Source organism: Piliocolobus tephrosceles, chromosome 21 (genome assembly GCF_002776525.5).
Source record: "Piliocolobus tephrosceles isolate RC106 chromosome 21, ASM277652v3, whole genome shotgun sequence".
Lineage (NCBI taxonomy): Eukaryota > Metazoa > Chordata > Mammalia > Primates > Cercopithecidae > Piliocolobus > Piliocolobus tephrosceles.
Window position 1 is genome coordinate 45,076,902 of NC_045454.1, and position 16,739 is coordinate 45,093,640.

Below are 16,739 nucleotides of genomic sequence, written 5' to 3' on the forward strand. Positions count from 1 at the left end.
TGGTGTTGGTAGCTGATGTGCTGACGGACGTGAATGTGTTCGCGGCGATGGTGTTGGTAGTTGATGTGTTGACGGACGTGAATGTGTTTGTGGTGATGGTGTTGGTAGCTGATGTGTTGATGGACGTGAATGTGTTTGTGGTGATGGTGTTGGTAGTTGATGTGCTGATGGACGTGAATGCATTTGTGGTGATAGTGCTGGTGGTTGAGGTGCTTCTAGTTGTGAGGTATTTGTGGTGACAGTGTTTGCGGTTGCAGTGTTGCTGGCTGTGGAACTGGCGATGTGGTCATGGTGTTGGTGACTGGGGTGTTGCTGGCTATGGGTGTATTTATGGTGATGATAATAGTTGTTGAGGAGGCGTTTGTGGAGATGATGTTGGTGACTGATGTTCAGCTGGCTGTGAGGCATTTGTGATGATGGTGTTGGTGGCATTTTTGGCCATGTGCTATTTGTGGTGCTGGTGTTGGTGGTTGAAGTGCTGCTGGCATGAGGCGTTTGAGGTGATGAGGGTGATCAAAGTGCTGTTGGCGATGGTGCTTGTGACTGAGGTGCTGCTGGCTGTGGAACTGGTGATGTGGTGGTAATGTTGGGATCAAAGTGTTGCTCGCCATGGATGGATTTATGGTGATGTTGGTGGCAGTTGAGGCACTTCTAACTAGGGTGTTGATGGCGATGGTATTAGTGATTGCTGCTCTGCTCACTGTGAAGCATTTGTGGTGATGGGATGTGTGGCTGAGGTGCTGCTGACGGTGGAGCTGGTGATGTGGTCATGGTGTTGGTGATTGAAGAGTTCCCAAGCCATGGTGGATTTAAGGTGATGAGAATGACAGTTGAAGGGCTTCTGGCCATGGTGGTGCTTGTGGCGATGGTGGTTGAAGTGTTGTTGGACATGAATGCATTTCTGGTCATGGTGGTGATGGTTGAGGGGCATCTAGCTGTGAGGTGTCTGTGATGACGGTGGTTGAACTATTGTTGGATATGAAGGTGTTTGTGATCATGGTGTTGATGGTTCAAGGATTTCTAGCTGTGAGGTGTCTGTGGTGATGACGGTGGTTGAAATATTACTGGGCCGGGCGCGGTGGCTCACGCCTGTAATCCCAGCACTTTGGGAGGCTGAGGCAGGCAGATCACCTGAGGTCAGGAGTTTGAGACCAGCCTGACCAACATAGTGAAACCCCGCCTCTACCAAAAATACAAAAATTAGCAGGGCATGGTGGTGGGCACCTGTAATCCCAGCTACTCAAGATACTGAGGCAGGAGAACCGCTTGAACCCGGGAGGCAGAGCTTGCAGTGAGCCAAGATCACGCCTCTGCACTCCAGCCTGGGCAACAGAGCGAGACTCTGTCTCAAAAAAAAAAAAAAAAAAAGAAAGAAAGAAAAAGAAATATTATTGGACATGAGTGTGTTTGTGGCCATGGTGTTGATGGTTGAGGGGCCTCTAGCTGGGAGGTGTCTGTGGTGATGACGGTGGTTGAAGTGTTGCTGGACGTGAATGCGTTTGTGGTGATGGTGCTGGTGGTTGAGGAACCTCTAGCTGGGAGGTGTCTGTGGTGATGACGGTGGTTGAAGTGTTGTTGGACGAGAGTGTGTTTGTGGCATGGTGTTGACCATGTTGGACCTGAATGTGTGGTGACAGTGTTGGTGCTTGTGGTGCTTCTGGCCATGAGGTGTTTGTGGAGATGCTGACGGTGGTTGAGGTGTTGATAGTCGACACCATGCTCTGCTAACCGTGAAGGTGTTTGTGGCCACGGTGGCTGAGGTGCCTCTGCTATGGAACTGGTTGGCATCACAGCTCCAGCAAACAACAGAACCCAGGAGGCCGTCTGTTAGGTCCTGCGGTGTGTCTGCTTTTAGCTGGGACCCCCAGGAGTGGCCCTAGGAGAGGCACCGCCACCTACTCTGCCCAGGGTGCCCATGGCACCTCCCTTGGCACCACCCCTGAGCCTCTTCTCCACCCCAGGCTTTGTGTGCAACACGTGCCCTGAAATGTGGATCAATTTCCAACGGAAGTGCTACTACTTCGGCAAGGGCACCAAGCAGTGGCTCCACGCCCGGTACGCCTGTGAGGACATGGAAGGGCAGCTGGTCAGCATCCACAGCCCGGAGGAGCAGGTGGGCCCGGGCTCTGCAGAGGTGGTGGGCAGCACGGCGAAGGTGGGGGGACCCCCGCCCCACTCTACCCAACCTCTCGAAGTGGGCTGGAAGGCCCCGGGCACGTCTCCAGTCCTCCAGCCCTGTCCTGCCCTCCAGGACTTCCTGACCAAGCATGCCAGCCGCACCGGCTCCTGGATTGGCCTTCGGAACTTGAACCTGAAGGGGGAGTTTATCTGGGTGGACGGGAGCCCCGTGGACTACAGGTGAGGAGGGGGCCTCTGGGATCCAGGGGAGGAGGCGGAAATACGGTGAAGGGAGGAGCTCCCTGAATAAACTGCACTGGGAAACGGGTGAGGGCTCAGAGAGAAGGGTCTGTAGGGTGCGGGGGAGGAGGACGACGCCAGTGGGGGTGGGGGGACCTGGCCAAGGCTTCTCTGACCTGGAAGAGGAGATATAGAGGAAGGGGCACAGATTAGAAGGGTGAGTCTTGGCCAGGCAGGTGGCTCTTGCCTGTCATCCCAGCACTATGGGAGGCCGAGGTGGGTGGATCACCTGCCAGGAGTTCAAGACCAGCCTGGTCAACATGGCGAAACCCCTCTCTACTAAAAATACAAAAATTAGCCAGACATGGTGGCAGGAGCCTGTAATCCCAGCTATTTGGGAGGCTGAGGCAGGAGAATCACTTGAACCCAGGAGGTGGAGGTTGCAATGAGCCGAGATCACGTACTGCACTCCAGCCTGGGCGACAGAGCGATTCTGTCTAAACAACAACAAAAATAAATAAATAAAATAAGGGTGAGTCTTGGGCTGCAGGGTACGGGGCACCAAAATGAAGTACAGGTCCCCAGGCACAGACTCAGGATGGGGGAACCTGGGGTGAGAAGGGAGGGTGCAGACTCAGAGGGCTGTGTCCAGGCTGCCGGGGACTGGGCCCCTTCTCCCTGCCCCATTCCCTGACCCCAAAGCCTTTTGCTCCAGCAACTGGGCTCCAGGGGAGCCCACCAGCCAGAGCCAGGGCAAGGACTGCGTGATGATGCGGGGCTCCAGCCACTGGAACAACGCCTTCTGTGACCGTAAGCTGGGCGCCTGGGTGTGCGACCGGCTGGCCACGTGTGTGCCGCCAGCCAGTGAAGGTTCCACAGAGTCCCTGGGACCCGAATCAAGATCGGGCCCTGACGGCCGCCTGCCCGCCCCCTCTGCCCCTCTCCACTCTTGAGCATGGATACAGCCAGGCCTAGAGCGAGACCCTGAAGACCCCCAGCCACGGCCTAAACGCCTGTTTGTGGCTGAAAGATCCCCGTGACATTTTCTGCCACCCAAACGGAGGCAGCTGATACATCTCTGGCTCCTCTGTGGCCCCTGCCTTCCCAGGAATGTCCCCCAACAGTTTCCTCTCCACATGGGAGTGCCCCCAAACACCACCCTCTCCAGATGCAGCCCCATGTCCTCAGCACCCCAGGACCTCAGTACCCCAGCTCAGGTGGCGAGTCCTCCTGTCCAGCCTGCATCAATAAAATGGGGCAATGATGGCCCCCCACATTTGTCTCCTTCTTGGAGGCCTGGCTGGGTCTGGTCTCTGGGTATGGCAAGTGGCAGCTGGGAATTCCAGAGTCTGATGCCTGAAACCACCTTTGAAGGTTGGGACATCAGATCTTTGTCCAGGTGTGGTGGCTCATGCCTGTAGTTCCAACACTTTGGGAGGCCAAGGCAGGCGAATCATCTGAAGTCAGGAGTTCGAGACCAGCCTGGCCAACATGGCAAAACTCCATCTCTATTAAAAATACAAAAATTCGGCTGGGCGTAGTGGCTCATGCCTGTAATCCCAGCACTTTGGGAGGCCGAGGCGGGCAGATCACAAGGTCAGGAGATCGAGGCCATCCTGGCTAACACGGTGAAACACCCGTCTCTACTAAAAATACAAAAAACTAGCCGGGCGTGGTGGCATGCGCCTGTAGTCCCAGCTGCTGGGGAGGCTGAGGCAGAAGAATGGTGTGAACCCAGGAGGCGGAGCTTGTAGTGAGCGGAGATTGTGCCACTGCACTCCAGCCTGGGTGACAGAGCGAGACTCCATCTCAAAAACCAAAAAACAAAAAAATACAAAATTCACTGGGCGTGGTGGCACATACCTGTAATCCTAGCTACTCAGGAGGCTGAGGCAGGAAAAGTGCTTGAACCTGGGAGGCGGAGGTTGCAGTGACCCCAGATTGTGCCACTGCACTCCAGCCTGGGCGACAGAGTGAGACCGCAACTAAAAAAAATAAAAGGAAAAAAAAAAAAGAAAGAAAGAAAATTGGGAGCAAGCAGACATGGTGGCTCATGCCTGTAATCTCAGCACTTTGGGAGGCTGAAGTGGGCTGATCACTTGAGACCAGGAGTTCGAGACCAGCCTGGCCAACATAGTGAAACCCCATCTCTACTTTAAAAAATACAAAAATTAACCAGGCATGGTGGCATGTGCCTATAATCCCAGTTACTTGGAAGTTTAGGCAGGAGAATTGCTTGAACCTGGGAGCCAGAGGTCTCCCAGGCAGAGGTTGCAGTGAGCCAGGATCGCGCCACTGCACTCCAGCCTGGGCAACAGAGTGAGACTCCGTCTCAAAAAAAAAAAAAGGCAGGGCGCAGTGGCTCAAGCCTGTAATCCCAGCACTTTGGGAGGCCGAGACGGGCGGATCACGAGGTCAGGAGATCAAGACCATCCTGGCTAACACGGTGAAACCCGTCTCTACTAAAGAATACAAAAAATTAGCCGGGCGAGGTGGCGGGCACCTGTAGTCCCAGCTACTTGGGAGGCTGAGGCAGGAGAATGGCAGGAACCTGGGAGGCGGAGCTTGCAGTGAGCCGAGATCGCGCCACTGCAATCCAGCCTGGGCGACTGAGCAAGACTCGGTCTCAAAGAAAACAACAACAACAACAAAATCTGGAAGGACTCTTCTTGGGGAGGAGGAGCGATCAGGAACCAAGTGTGGTGAACAAAAAGAGAAAGGAAAATTGCCTGAGGTGTAATACATTACTTTTTTTGCTTTTTTCTAAGACAGGGTCTCACTCTGTCACCGAGGCTGGAGTGCCAGTGGCGTGATCTTGGCTCATTTCAACCTCTGCCTTCCAGGTTCAAGTGATCCTCCCGCCTTAGCCTCCCAAGTAGCTGGGATTCCAGGTGCCCGTCCCCACACCCAGCTAATTTTTGTATTTTTAGTAAAGATGGGTTTTGCCATATTGACCAGGTTGGTCTCGAACTTCCAGCCTCAAGTGATCTGCTCACCTTGGCCTCCCAAACTGCTGTGATTACAGACATAAGCCGCCACGCCCGGCCTTATTTCAAATTTTTTCAGACAAGGTTTCACTATGTTACCCAGGCTGGACTCCAACCCCTGCCTCAAGCGATCCTCCTGCCTCAGCCTCCTGACTAGCTGGGACTCCAGGCGTGCACCACTGCACCCCACTTATTTTATTTTTTTAAACAAGGAAAATGTGTTTGTATCATCCTGGACTTTAAAATTAAAGTATTAACCAGACTGGCCCACACAGTGAAACCCCATCTCTACTAAAAATACAAAAAATTAACCAGGTGTGGTGATGGATGCCTGTAATCCCAGCTACTCAGGAGACTGAGGTAGGAGAATGGCTTGAACCTGGGAGGCAGAGGTTGCAGTGAGCCAAGACTGCGCCACTGTGCTCCAGCCTGGGCGTCACAGCAAGACTCCATCTCAAATATATATATGTACTATATATATTTTATATATTATAAATAATATATATTTTATATATTTATATATATTTACATATAAATACAATATATATTATTTATATAAATATATAATATATATAATTTATATATAATTAATTATATATATATAAAATAAGCCTCCAGACAGTTCTGGACTTTGACAGGGAGGTCTCCAGAGCCACAGTTCTCAAAGGGTAGTCCCAGGGCATCAGTGGCTCCTGGGAACTTGTTAGAACTGCACATTCTCAGGCACACCTCAAAGCTTCAGAATCTGGAACTCTGGGGGTACAGCCCCGCTACCTGGGTTGCAACAAGCCCTCCTGGCCATTCTTTTTTTTTTTTTTTTGAGATGGAGTCTCACTCTGTCGCCTAGGCTGGAGGGCAGTGGTGTGATCTCGGCTTACTACAACCTCCGCCTCCCAGATTCAAACGATTCTCCTGTCTCAGCCTCCCAAGTAGCTGGGATTACAGGCATGCACCTCCATGCCCAGCTAATTTTTGTATTTTTAGTACAGACAAGGTTTCACCATATTAGCCGAGCTGGTCTCGAACTCCTCGTGATCCTCCTAGACCTCATGATCCGCCTGCCTCAGCCTCCCAAAGTGCTAGGATTACAGGCGTGAGCCACTGCGCCTTTTTTTTTTTAGTTGGAGTTTCACTCTTGTTGCCCAGGCTGGAGTGCAATGGCGTAGTCTCGGCTCACTGCAACCTCCACCTCCTGGGTTTGAGCGATTCTCCTGCCTCAGCCTCCCAAGTAGCTGGGATTACAGGCACGTGCCACCACACCCAGCTAATGTTTTGTATTTTTAGTAGAGACGGGGTTTCATCATGTTAGCCAGGCTGGTCTTGAACTTCTGACTTCACGTGATCCACCTGCCTCAGCCTCCCAAAGTGTTGGGATTACAGGCGTGAGCCATTGCACCCAGCCCCTCCTGGCGATTCTGATACCCTAAAGCCTGCATCTCAATCTAAGGTCCCCAGGAATCCCCTGGGGGCCTGGCTAAACTGCAGCCCCAGATTCAGCAGCTCTGGGGTGGGCCTGAGACTGCATTATGGACCAACTCCCCGTTGATGCTGCTACTGCTGATCTACAGAACACACTTCGATTTGGCTCACACCTGTAACCCCAGCACTTAGGGAGGCCGAGGCGGGAAGATCGCTTGAGGTCAAGAGTTCGAGACCAGCCTAGGGCAACCTAGTGAGACCCCCCCCCCCCCCGCCCATCTCTACAAAAATTTTTTAAAAATTAGCTGGCCGTGGTGGTGTGCACCTGTGGTCCCAGCTACTTGGGAGGCTGGGGCGGGTGGATTGCTTGAGCCCAGGAGTTCATGGCTGCAGTGAGCTATGACTGTGCCACTGTACTCTAGCCTGGGTGACAGAACAAAACCCTGTCTCTGAAAAATAAAATAAATGAGGGACGAAGGCAAACAATTCCCCTCAGCCTGTTTTCTAGGCACATGGTGACACCCACTCCTTTACATGTTGTCTGTGGTTGCTTTCAATACGTAGGCAGAGTAATGGGACAAAACCACATGGCGGCCGAGCACAGTGGCTCACGCCTGTAATCCCAGCACTTTGGGAGACTTAAGTGGGCGGATCACCTGAGGTCAGGAGTTCAACACCAGCCTGACCAACATGGTGAAACCCCATCTCTACTAAAAATACAAAGATTAGCCAGGTGTGATAGTGGGCGCCTGTAATCCCAGCTACTTGGGAAGCTGAGGCAGGAGGATCGTGTGAACCCCAGAGTTGGAGGTTGCAGTGAGGTGAGATGGTGCCACTGCACTCCAGCCTGGGTGACAGAGCAAGACTCTATCTCAACAAATAAAAAATAAAGACTAATGGCATAAAATATTGCCCATCTGGCACTTCGCCCACAAGTCTAAAGGAGTCTGTCTCGGCCTGATGGTCTCCCAGAACCCCATGCCCCCTAACACCTGCAGACATCCTCCAACCATGATTCCAGAACCTGCCAGCATTTCCCACCAAATCCTTCTGTCCAGTTTGTTTCTTCCCACCACCCCTGGCCTCACTCAACCCCCCAACCCTATGGCCAGGCCCACCCCCACCACCCCCACTCTGTTGTAAACACATTTGGACCTGGTCTCCCTCCCCAGCCTGGGGCAGGGCTGTGGCTCAAGGTACTGAGTGGATCTGAGGCCCCCACACAAGACACAAGACACACTTGGAGAGGGGGCTCTCTGTATCCTTTATCTCCAGCAGGGTCAGCGGCCCTCCAGGGCCCGGTCTCGAGCGATGACTGCCTCCTCGAACTTGATCATGAGCGTGGTGCCCTTGTGCCAGTGCGCCGTGACCTTGGCAGGGAAGCCGCTGTGTGTGAGCACCGCCTCCACGATGCCCGCCGTGAAGCTGGCGCAGTTGAGCGTGCTGTTCTCCTTGGGCACGGAGATGTAGGTGTTGATGAGCGGCTCGCGCTCGATGATGTAGAAGGTACGCGCGTCATCGTTGGCCTGCTCCAGCTTGTCCGCCTCCTTGCCGAAGAGCGCCTTCCACACGGCACCTTTGACGAAGAGCAACGCGCCCAGCACCTTGGTCTCACGCCGTGCACCCTTTTCGCGCGCCACCAGCGCATCCAGCACGCGCGCGCCCACCTGGCGGCCCAGCGCGGCCAGGCGCGCCTGCAGCTCGGCCACTGAGAAGACGCGGCTCTGGCAGTGCTGCACCAGCTCAGAGAACAGCAGTGCGAAGGCGCTCAGGCTCACCTCCGTGCGCGGCCGCGCCAGCGCGCGCTCCAGCAGTGCCGACTTCCCGCGCGTGAAGCGCGCCTCCATGGCGCCGCCGCCGCCCTGCTGGGAGACCAAGAAGCGCGGGTGTCAGGGGCAACTGGGAAGGGGACCAGGCGGGGAGGGAAGAAGGGAGAACCACCAGGGGCCCTGGGACACCCTCGCCCCACGCCACCGTTGTGTGCTCCAGTGCCGACTTCCCACGTGCAAAGAGATGCGCGTAAAACACGCCTCGATTACATGTAACCAGATAAATCAGGGAAGTGGGGAGGCTTACACCCTCGGCAGGCAGCAAGCCAGCAGGAGTAGGGACAAGGTGGGAGGAGAGACACGAGGGGGAACAGAAGAGGGCGCCGGAAACCACCTAACTCTCGGGCACGCAGACTGTTCAATTGCGAAAAGCGCCTTCCTGCCCGCTCCGCCACCTACGGGAGTAACTAGAAAACTAGTGCATGGGGGCAGGGGCGTCAGATCTAGGGCAGGGAGGTGACAGAGATGAGTTACCACAAGGGGATATGGGCAGTCGCCCCTGCCCCGTCATGCGCTCCAGCACTGACGACCCTCGGGAACTTTCCTGCCCGCCTCCTGTGGAAAGCCAGAATAAAGGGGGTGGAGGGTGGGAGTGGGATAGGAGCATGTCAAGACCAAGGCCAGGAGGGTTGGGGGCTTGAACGGGTGAGATCCGTGGGGCCAGGCAGAAGGAGCGGGGAATCCCCAACCCCAAGCCCTCAGGCAGCTCCGATGCGTCACGCAGGAACCCTTCGTCCTTTGAGACGCGAATGGGCCTGGGTTCTGAAGGCTGGGAGAAGGGGCCCAGAGGTGTCGGGAGCCTCCCACCCCCGTGCTCTCCAGAGAGGAAGCTGGATGCTGAGCAACTGTGGTCCTCCCATCAGCTGTCGGTGCAGGGAGAGGGAGATGGGGCAGGGGGCGCCTGGAGAGAAATGGGGTAGGGGACGGGCGCCGAGATGGGTTTGGAGACGCAGCTGAGAACCCACCCCCACCATGCATGGGGAGGTCTGTGGATGCTGAGCCGACCCCAACGAGGTCTGCGTGGGAGGTGGGAGAACTAGCGGCGAGGGGAGGGAGGTCCCAGGGTCTCCGGGTCGCCCCAGCCCCAGCATGCAGATCCGTCCGTGGCGAGGGCCGTGGGCGCGCGAGATGAGAGGGGGATCGTTAAGACCCCACCACAGGGCTGCGATGCGGGCTGAAGTGAGCTGAACCGCCGCAGGTACAGGGCCCCGCGACTCTCGCCCCGTACCTCTACAATGGGGAGAAACCCACCCTCCTCGCAGCCTCCTGAAGGGGGCCGGAGCGAGCGGACCCGGGATCGCGGACGCCAAGACCCCAGCCCGGGACCTACAGGCCCGCGGGGAAGGGGTCGGGAGCTCACAAGGCCCGGCGCGGGTAAGAGGGGCAGGCAGGGTCTCACCAGGAACTGCAGCCTTCGGCTGGGCAGAGCTGCTTTACGGCGCCGTAAAAGGCGCTGCGTGCGCAGGCGCGCGACGGACCAGGGGTGTGGGCGGGGCGCGTGCGGCGGTGCCCAAAAGCGACCGCACGGGGGCGCGCGAGTCCGTGGAGCTGGACCCCGGGACTTGGCCCGCGGCTGTGATCGCTGCTCCGCGCGTGGTCAGGGTCTCGCTGACTCTGGGTGGCCCACGCTGGAGGGGACGCTTGCAGGCCTAGTCATCTGCTCAGGGCACGCGTATGACAATGGACCCATGTATACCCTTGCACATGGACACACCTGTTCACGTTTCCAGACACTCCTATGCCCTTGGGAATGGGTTCAATCGTCTTAAGTGCATCCATATGGCCGGGCGCGGTGGCTCCCGCGTGTAACCCCAGCATTTTCGGAGACGGAGGTGGGAGAATCACTTAGGGCCAGGAGTTTGAGACCAACCTGGTCAACATAGTGAGACCCCGACCTCTTTAAAAAAAAAATTAGCCAGGTGTGGTGGCGTGAACCTGTAATCCCAGCTACTCGGGAGGCTGAGGCAGGAGGATCGCCTGAGCCCAGGAGGTCGAGGCTGCAATGAGTCATGATCGTACCACTGCCCTCCAGCATGGGTGACAGAGGAAGACCCTGTCTCAAAAAACAAAACAAAACAAAAAAATAAAGTGCATGCATGAGCGGTGGACATAGTACATTAGAGTCATGTACACTCATGGATGCATGCTCAGTGGCATAGATGCACTCCCGGGCACGATTACACACATGGGTACACGCTTGGGGTTTGTATATATCCGTGGGCCCAGGTACACTCAGGGAGATGTACACTCAGGGGCACCCACTCTGGGACACAGGGAATGAGTTACTCATTCACAGACATACAGGTACTCACGCAGGGCACCCAGTCTCGCCCACCCTTGTGCCCCGGGGTCATTGTCACGTGCAGACTCTCCCTCTCCCCAGGTCCCAAAGCCCCTCCAGTTGCCCCAATAACAGGTCCCATAGCGACGCTGTTTTCCCTTGACTTTATTTATCTTCATGAGTCACAAAATGTGAGTGCAGAGATAAATGACTGTGTGCATGTGCCCTGAGCACACAGCGTGGCATAACTTGGCACACTCATAATGACACAGCCATTCACCCAGGCACAGATAGTGACAGGGCACACACGGCGACACCTACATGTACAGAGATACATCTCCCCCACTATGACATGTGTAGACACAAAACACGCTGCAGTACACTCGGGTATGTTTACACAAACAGGGAGACAGGCCCGTGCAAGGCATGTCAGCAACACCCACACTCAGAGTGACACCTGCTGGAGGTCCTCAGACACAGCCACCCACCGTGACATGCCGAGACTCACGTATGTCACGTGACACAGACATGCACGCCACACTCACTGTGACTCTCAGTTCTATTCATTCATCACCTTTCTGGAGAATACACTGAAATGTCCACCCTTTGCAAAATGCACACACACGCGCACACACGCGCACGCACACACGCGCACACACACGCACGCAGGTGTACACACACACGGGCAGCTCCGAGACACTCATTCACCATGACTCGAGGTTTTCTATATGTGGGACGAAGGGCAGGTTCACATTAGGCTGGAGGAGGGTCATTTCCGGTCTTCATTAGCAGATGCAGCCCCGTCTTCCAAGCTTTAGCTTTGGCTGCCACAATGTTCTCTCATTTATTGAGGTGAGGACTCTGGGGATGGGGAGAGACCTACAGTGAGGCAGATCCCGCCCCTGGGAGAGGAACTGGGGCTAAATCCAAAGTCCCACCCACCCTCCTCCACCTCCCCTCGGGGCGCCAACTTACGTGGCTTTGTCTGCAGCAACTCCAAGATTTCCTGTACCTTCATGTCAACGTTTCTTATGTCTGGGGCCGGGGAGGGTTGGGTGGGAACAGATACGTCAAGCTGTGGTGGAGCCTCAAACAAAGCCCCCACCTTCCTTGGAAGCCCCCTCCCTGCCCCACACCCACCCTGGGGTACAGCAGAGCCCGTGGATTTGGGGTTCCCAGGAGCCTTTAAATACCTGCAGAGCGACCCAGAGGGTAACACCCATTGCCTCTCCACAACTTGAGCTTTGGGAGGGTAGGACCCCGGCTATCTCCTTCCCTGAATTCCCTGCCCCCAGCTCAGTGCCAGGCATTGGTGACAAATTTCCCCCACAGAAGGCGAGACTACACAGGCACCTGCTAATTGCGTCTCTAATTTATCCACCTTGCTCCTGACCATGATGATGCTGCTCTGAACAGACTTCCAGACTTTCTGTCTCTCTTCGCATGCTTGCATGGAGTTTGAGACTGAGGGCATGAAACAGGGGTGTCTGTGCATCCATCCCTCTCCAGACCCCCACCGTGACCCCATGGGTCTCCCTCAGACCCTCTGCTCACCATTCCAAAGCTCTGTTTCAAAGCCCCGCAGCTGCTTGGACATCTCAGCATCTGTTCAGGAGGGGCAGGAAAATCCTTGAAGCACCCAGGGAGAGAGAGAGAGAGGGACAAGGGAGAAAGTCTAGGGCCCCCCCCAGCACCATCCTCCCAAGAAGTACTCACTCTTCATCATGATGAAGGCCGACAGGATGATGCAGAGGACAAAGGCCAGGGCCAGGAGGATGTACAGGCTCAGGATGGCTCTGTACAACCAGCGGGGGACCTGGGTGGGGTCTGAGGGTGGCCTGCCCTGGGCTGGGACTGGAGCAGAGAGGCAGTGAAGTGACCTTGAGGGGCCAGCACCGCCACTCAAACCATCCTCACTGTCTCTAACACCATGGGTACCTCGCTCCTCCTGAAACCGTCAGCAGCTGTGGTCATGCAGCTTGCCGTCATTGTCAACAACACCGCCGCCAGCAGCCACTCTCAGCGATCTAACACCGTCACCATCACAGACCCCCTCACCAGCATTCCCCAACATTGTCATCATCAACAGACCTCATTATCACATCAACAGCTGTCACCTCTTCCTTCCCCATCGCCTCCTCCCGTCCACGCAGCCCCGGGGGCCCTGCAGTTGCCTGCCCACCTGCCCCTTCCCAAGGTGATGGGATGTGAGCAGGTGAGTGTCTGCTCACCTTGACTCGTGGGTCGTGAATGACCACCCTTCCCATGGTCCTGGTTTCTGAAGGCCAAGGTGATATTCTCATAGTCTGGGTCATGGGCACCTGTGTGGAGGGCAGTGGGAGGGTTTGGAGACCTGCTCAGAGCTCTGTGGTGTAGAGAGGGGACCCGGGATCTTGTTTTACCCAACCCTTTGCAGTCAATAAATTGTAGGGGGTGAAAGATAAGGAGTGAGAAGCTAAAATCTGCTTTTTGGTTAAGCAGAGCGGGTGTGTGAGGGTTTGAGTGATTACAGCACACATACACACACACACACACACACACGCACACACACCTTGGAAGGAAAGGAGCCCCCGGCCCCCACCTTTAACCCCTTACCTCTCCCATCTGAACCTCTTCTTCTTTTTTTATTTTTATTTTTTTACACACAGTGTCTCCCTATGTTGCCCAGGCCAGTCTCCACCGACTGGGCTCACGCAATCCTCCCGCCTCAGCCTCCCCAAGTGCTGGGATTACAGACATGAGCAACGGCCCCCGGCCCCCACACCTCTCCTTCTTAACCCCTCCCTTCCACCTCAAGGTCCCTAACCTTGATTCTTGGCTGAGATCCCCCGTTTCTTGTCCTTGAAGGCTGGTGCTTGCATCTTGACTTCCTGGTGCTTGTAGATTTCCTCCACTTCCATGGTCCCCAGCCCACAAATTTGTCCATACGCATCCCCACCCACCGGAAGGTGTCAAGGCCGATGAGGAAATCTGGAGGTGGGGGGAGGGAAGAGAAGGAGCAGCCTCCTCTTTTCAGGGATCCACGACTCTCCCATCCTGGGGCACTCTCACCCCTGCCCTGATCAGAGGGGTCTTGGGAGCCTAGAAGTCTCAGGAAGGACCAAGAAGAAAAACCTTGAGACCGGGAGACGGAATTCGACACTCGGAAATGTTACAGGAAGCTGTGTGTCTCTGTGTGTGTCTGTGTCTACCTGGATGGGCCTCACCCTCCTACTTCCTCTCTGTCTCAAAAGAGAAGCTGTGACACCTCAGTGTCCCCACTTTTCGGGTAAGAGCAACCAGGCTTGGAGACAGGACCCCTGGGTCCCCCCCATACCTTCCTCCCCCAGCCTCAGGTCCACCCCGCAGCTCCACCCCCAAGAAGTTCTACTTCTACAGGTCCCCGTGCAGGAAAAGCACAGATGTGAGGCAACAGGACCTAACCACTGGAACACCACAGCCACATCTGGGACTGAGGACAGACCCACATCCTTCCCTCCCTCCCCAAATCCCCTGCTTTTATACAACCCTGGAGGAGGCCGGGCGCGGTGGCTCACACCTGTAATCCCAGCACTTTGGGAGGCTGAGGTGGGTGGATCACCTGAGGTCAGGAGTTCGAATCCAGCCTGGCCAACATGGTGAAATCCCGTCTCTACTAAAAATACAAAAATTAGCTGGGTGTGATGGTGGGCACCTGTAATCCCAGCTACTCAGGAGGCTGAGGCAGAAGAATCGCTTGAACCCAGGAGGCGGAGGCTGCAGTGAGCCGAGATCACACCCTTGCACTCCAGCCTCGGTGACAAGAGCAAAACTCTGTCTCAAAAAAAGTAAAAAACCTGGAGGGACAGTTTCCTTTGCACCTGGAAACTCCAGGTTTCTCATTCTCATCCATCCATCTGCTCATCTACCCAGATACTCTATCTCTCTCTCTTTCTCTCTCTTTCTGTCTCTCTCTCTCTCTCACACACACACACAGGTCTGCACACGGACACATATCACAAACTCATTTGCATACTATTCACATTGTGATACTCAGAAAAATAGACACAGGCATGCGTTCACATGCCCACACTCTATCTAGAAAGTGTCTTAGTTCACTTTGTGTTTACCTGATCTTGAAAACTGGGATTACAAAAGGCACAAAGTAGCTGGGTATGGTGGCTCACTCTATAGTCCCAGCTACCCAGGAGGCTGAGGTTGGAGGATCATTTGAGGCCAGGAGTTTGAGACCAGCGTGAGCAACATAGCAAGATCCTATCTCTTTAAAAAAAAAAAAAAAAAAAAGTTTTTTAAATAATTTTTTTTTTGAGACAAGATTTCGCTCTGTTGCCCAGGCTGGGGTGCAGCAGCACAATCATGGCTCACTGCAGCTTTGACTTCCCTGGCTCAAGTAATCCTTCTGCGTCAGCTTCCCAAGTAGCTGAAATTACAGGTGGGCACTACTCCACCTGGCTAGTTTTTCTCCTTCTTTGAGATGGAGTTTTGCTCTTGTCACCCAAGCTGGAGTGCAATGGCGCCATCTCAGCTCACTGCAACCTCCGCCTCCCAGGTTCAGGTCATTCTCCTGCCTCAGCCTCCCAAGTAGCTGGGATTACAGGCATGCACCACCACGCCCGGTCTCGAACTCCTGACCTCACGTGATCCACCCGTCTCGGCCTCCAAAAGTGCTGGGATTACAGGCATGAGTCACCGTGCCCGGTCTAATTTTTCTTATTTTTTGAAGAGATGAGGGTCTCACTATGTTGTCCAGGCTGGTCTTGATCTCCTGGGTTCAACTGATCCTCCAGCCTTGGTCTCCCAAAGTGCAGGGATTACAGGCATACATTTTTATTTTTATTTTTTTCTGGCCAGGTGCGGTGGCTCATGCCTGTAATCTCAGCAGTTTGGGAGGTCGAGGTGGGTGGATCACTTGAGGTCAGGAGTTCGAGACCAGCCTGGCCAACATGGTGAAACCCTGTCTCTACTAAAAATACAAAAACAAAAACAAAAAAAATTAGCTGGGTGTAGTGATGGGCACCTGTAATCCCAGCTGCTCGCGAGGCTGAGGCAAGAGAATCACTTGAACCCGGGAGGCAGAGGTTGCAGTGAGCTGAGATCACGCCATTGCACTCCAGCCTGGGCGACAGAGGGAGACTCTGTCTAAAATAAATAAATAAAAATAAAAATTTCTAGCAGCCACATTAAAAGGCTAAAAAGAGATCAACTAAAAGAATGTCAATATTTGAAAAAATGCTAATACTATTTTTATTAACATAATATACCCAAAGTATGACCATTTCAGCATGTAGGTAATATTTTAAAATGATTAATGAGCTAATTTGCATTCCTTTTTTGGCACAAAGCCTTCGAAATCAAATGTGTATAGACTGAGCACCTCAATTTAGACTAGCTACCTTTTGAGTGCTCAAGGCTGCTGATGGACGATGCAGGTCTTGAGAATTTTAGTTTTCTCCCTTTTAGGTAAAAAAAAAAAAAAAAAAAGGCTAGGCGCCATGACTCACACCTGTAATCCCAACACTTTGGGAGTCTGAGGTGGGGGGGGATCACCTAAGGTCAGGAGTTCGAGACCAGCCTGACCAATATGATGAAACCCCATCTCTACTAAAAATGCAAAATTTTTTTTTTTTTTTTTTTTTTTTTTTTTGAGACGGAGTCTTGCTCTGTCGCCCAGGCTGGAGTGCAGTGGCTGGATCTCAGCTCACTGCAACCTCCGCCTCCCAGGTTCACGCCATTCTCCTGCCTCAGCCTCCCGAGTAGCTGGGACCACAGGCGCCGGCCACCTCGCCCGGCTAATTTTTTGTATTTTTAGTAGAGACGGGGTTTCACCGTGTTAGCCAGGATGGTCTCGATCTCCTGACCTCGTGATCCGCCCGTCTCGGCCTCCCG

At 54.3% G+C, this 16,739-nt stretch overlaps 3 protein-coding genes across 8 annotated transcripts in view; 1 reads left to right on the forward strand and 2 right to left on the reverse strand.

Moving 5' to 3' along the window:
• Positions 1 to 3,646, forward strand: part of FCER2 (Fc fragment of IgE receptor II) — a 14,171-nt gene extending 10,525 nt beyond the window's left edge. Inside the window, exons 9-11 of one of the 2 annotated variants that reach the window (XM_023186808.2) lie at positions 1,962 to 2,113; positions 2,252 to 2,358; positions 3,074 to 3,646. In XM_023186808.2, the coding sequence (XP_023042576.1) occupies positions 1,962 to 2,113; positions 2,252 to 2,358; positions 3,074 to 3,311 (497 nt within the window). In that variant the 3' untranslated portion in view covers positions 3,312 to 3,646. The remainder of the gene's footprint in view (positions 1 to 1,961; positions 2,114 to 2,251; positions 2,359 to 3,073) is intronic. The other variant, XM_023186809.2, reaches the window with a different exon arrangement.
• A 4,363-nt stretch (positions 3,647 to 8,009) lies between these two features.
• TRAPPC5 (trafficking protein particle complex 5) lies at positions 8,010 to 10,046 on the reverse strand. Of its 4 annotated transcripts, none has more exons than XM_023186751.2 (2): positions 9,993 to 10,046; positions 8,010 to 8,626 (listed from the first exon to the last, which is right to left on the reverse strand). In XM_023186751.2, the coding sequence occupies exon 2, from the start codon at positions 8,609 to 8,611 to the stop codon at positions 8,045 to 8,047; it is 567 nt and encodes a 188-aa protein (XP_023042519.1). In that variant the 5' UTR covers positions 8,612 to 8,626; positions 9,993 to 10,046; the 3' UTR covers positions 8,010 to 8,044. The 4 variants fall into 4 exon arrangements, with proteins under 4 accessions (XP_023042519.1, XP_023042518.1, XP_023042521.1 ...); XM_023186750.2 differs by having other exon boundaries at positions 8,010 to 8,629; positions 9,993 to 10,041; XM_023186753.2 differs by having other exon boundaries at positions 9,822 to 10,007.
• A 973-nt stretch (positions 10,047 to 11,019) lies between these two features.
• Positions 11,020 to 14,231, reverse strand: MCEMP1 (mast cell expressed membrane protein 1). 2 transcript variants are annotated; one of them, XM_023186749.1, is made up of 7 exons: positions 13,681 to 14,231; positions 13,106 to 13,195; positions 12,591 to 12,728; positions 12,429 to 12,479; positions 12,228 to 12,338; positions 11,850 to 11,909; positions 11,020 to 11,735 (listed from the first exon to the last, which is right to left on the reverse strand). In XM_023186749.1, exons 1-7 carry the CDS (start codon positions 13,772 to 13,774, stop codon positions 11,719 to 11,721), a joined length of 561 nt encoding a protein of 186 aa, XP_023042517.1. In that variant the 5' UTR covers positions 13,775 to 14,231; the 3' UTR covers positions 11,020 to 11,718. The 2 variants fall into 2 exon arrangements, 1 of the variants encoding a protein (XP_023042517.1); XR_002725292.1 differs by having other exon boundaries at positions 11,653 to 11,735; positions 12,256 to 12,338; positions 13,681 to 14,040.
• Between the last annotated feature and the right edge of the window lie 2,508 nt (positions 14,232 to 16,739).

Bases quoted from the DNA above. Each gene is read 5' to 3' on its own strand.
- TRAPPC5 (XM_023186751.2), bottom strand. From the start codon at position 8,611: ATGGAGGCGCGCTTCACGCGCGGGAAGTCGGCACTGCTGGAGCGCGCG.
- MCEMP1 (XM_023186749.1), bottom strand. From the start codon at position 13,774: ATGGAAGTGGAGGAAATCTACAAGCACCAGGAAGTCAAGATGCAAGCA. The intron at 13,196-13,680 runs GTTAGGGACCTT...CCCTCCACACAG, and splicing joins GATCTCAGCCAAGAATCAAG to GTGCCCATGACCCAGACTAT. The intron at 12,480-12,590 runs GTGAGTACTTCT...CCTCCTGAACAG, and splicing joins GGCCTTCATCATGATGAAGA to ATGCTGAGATGTCCAAGCAG.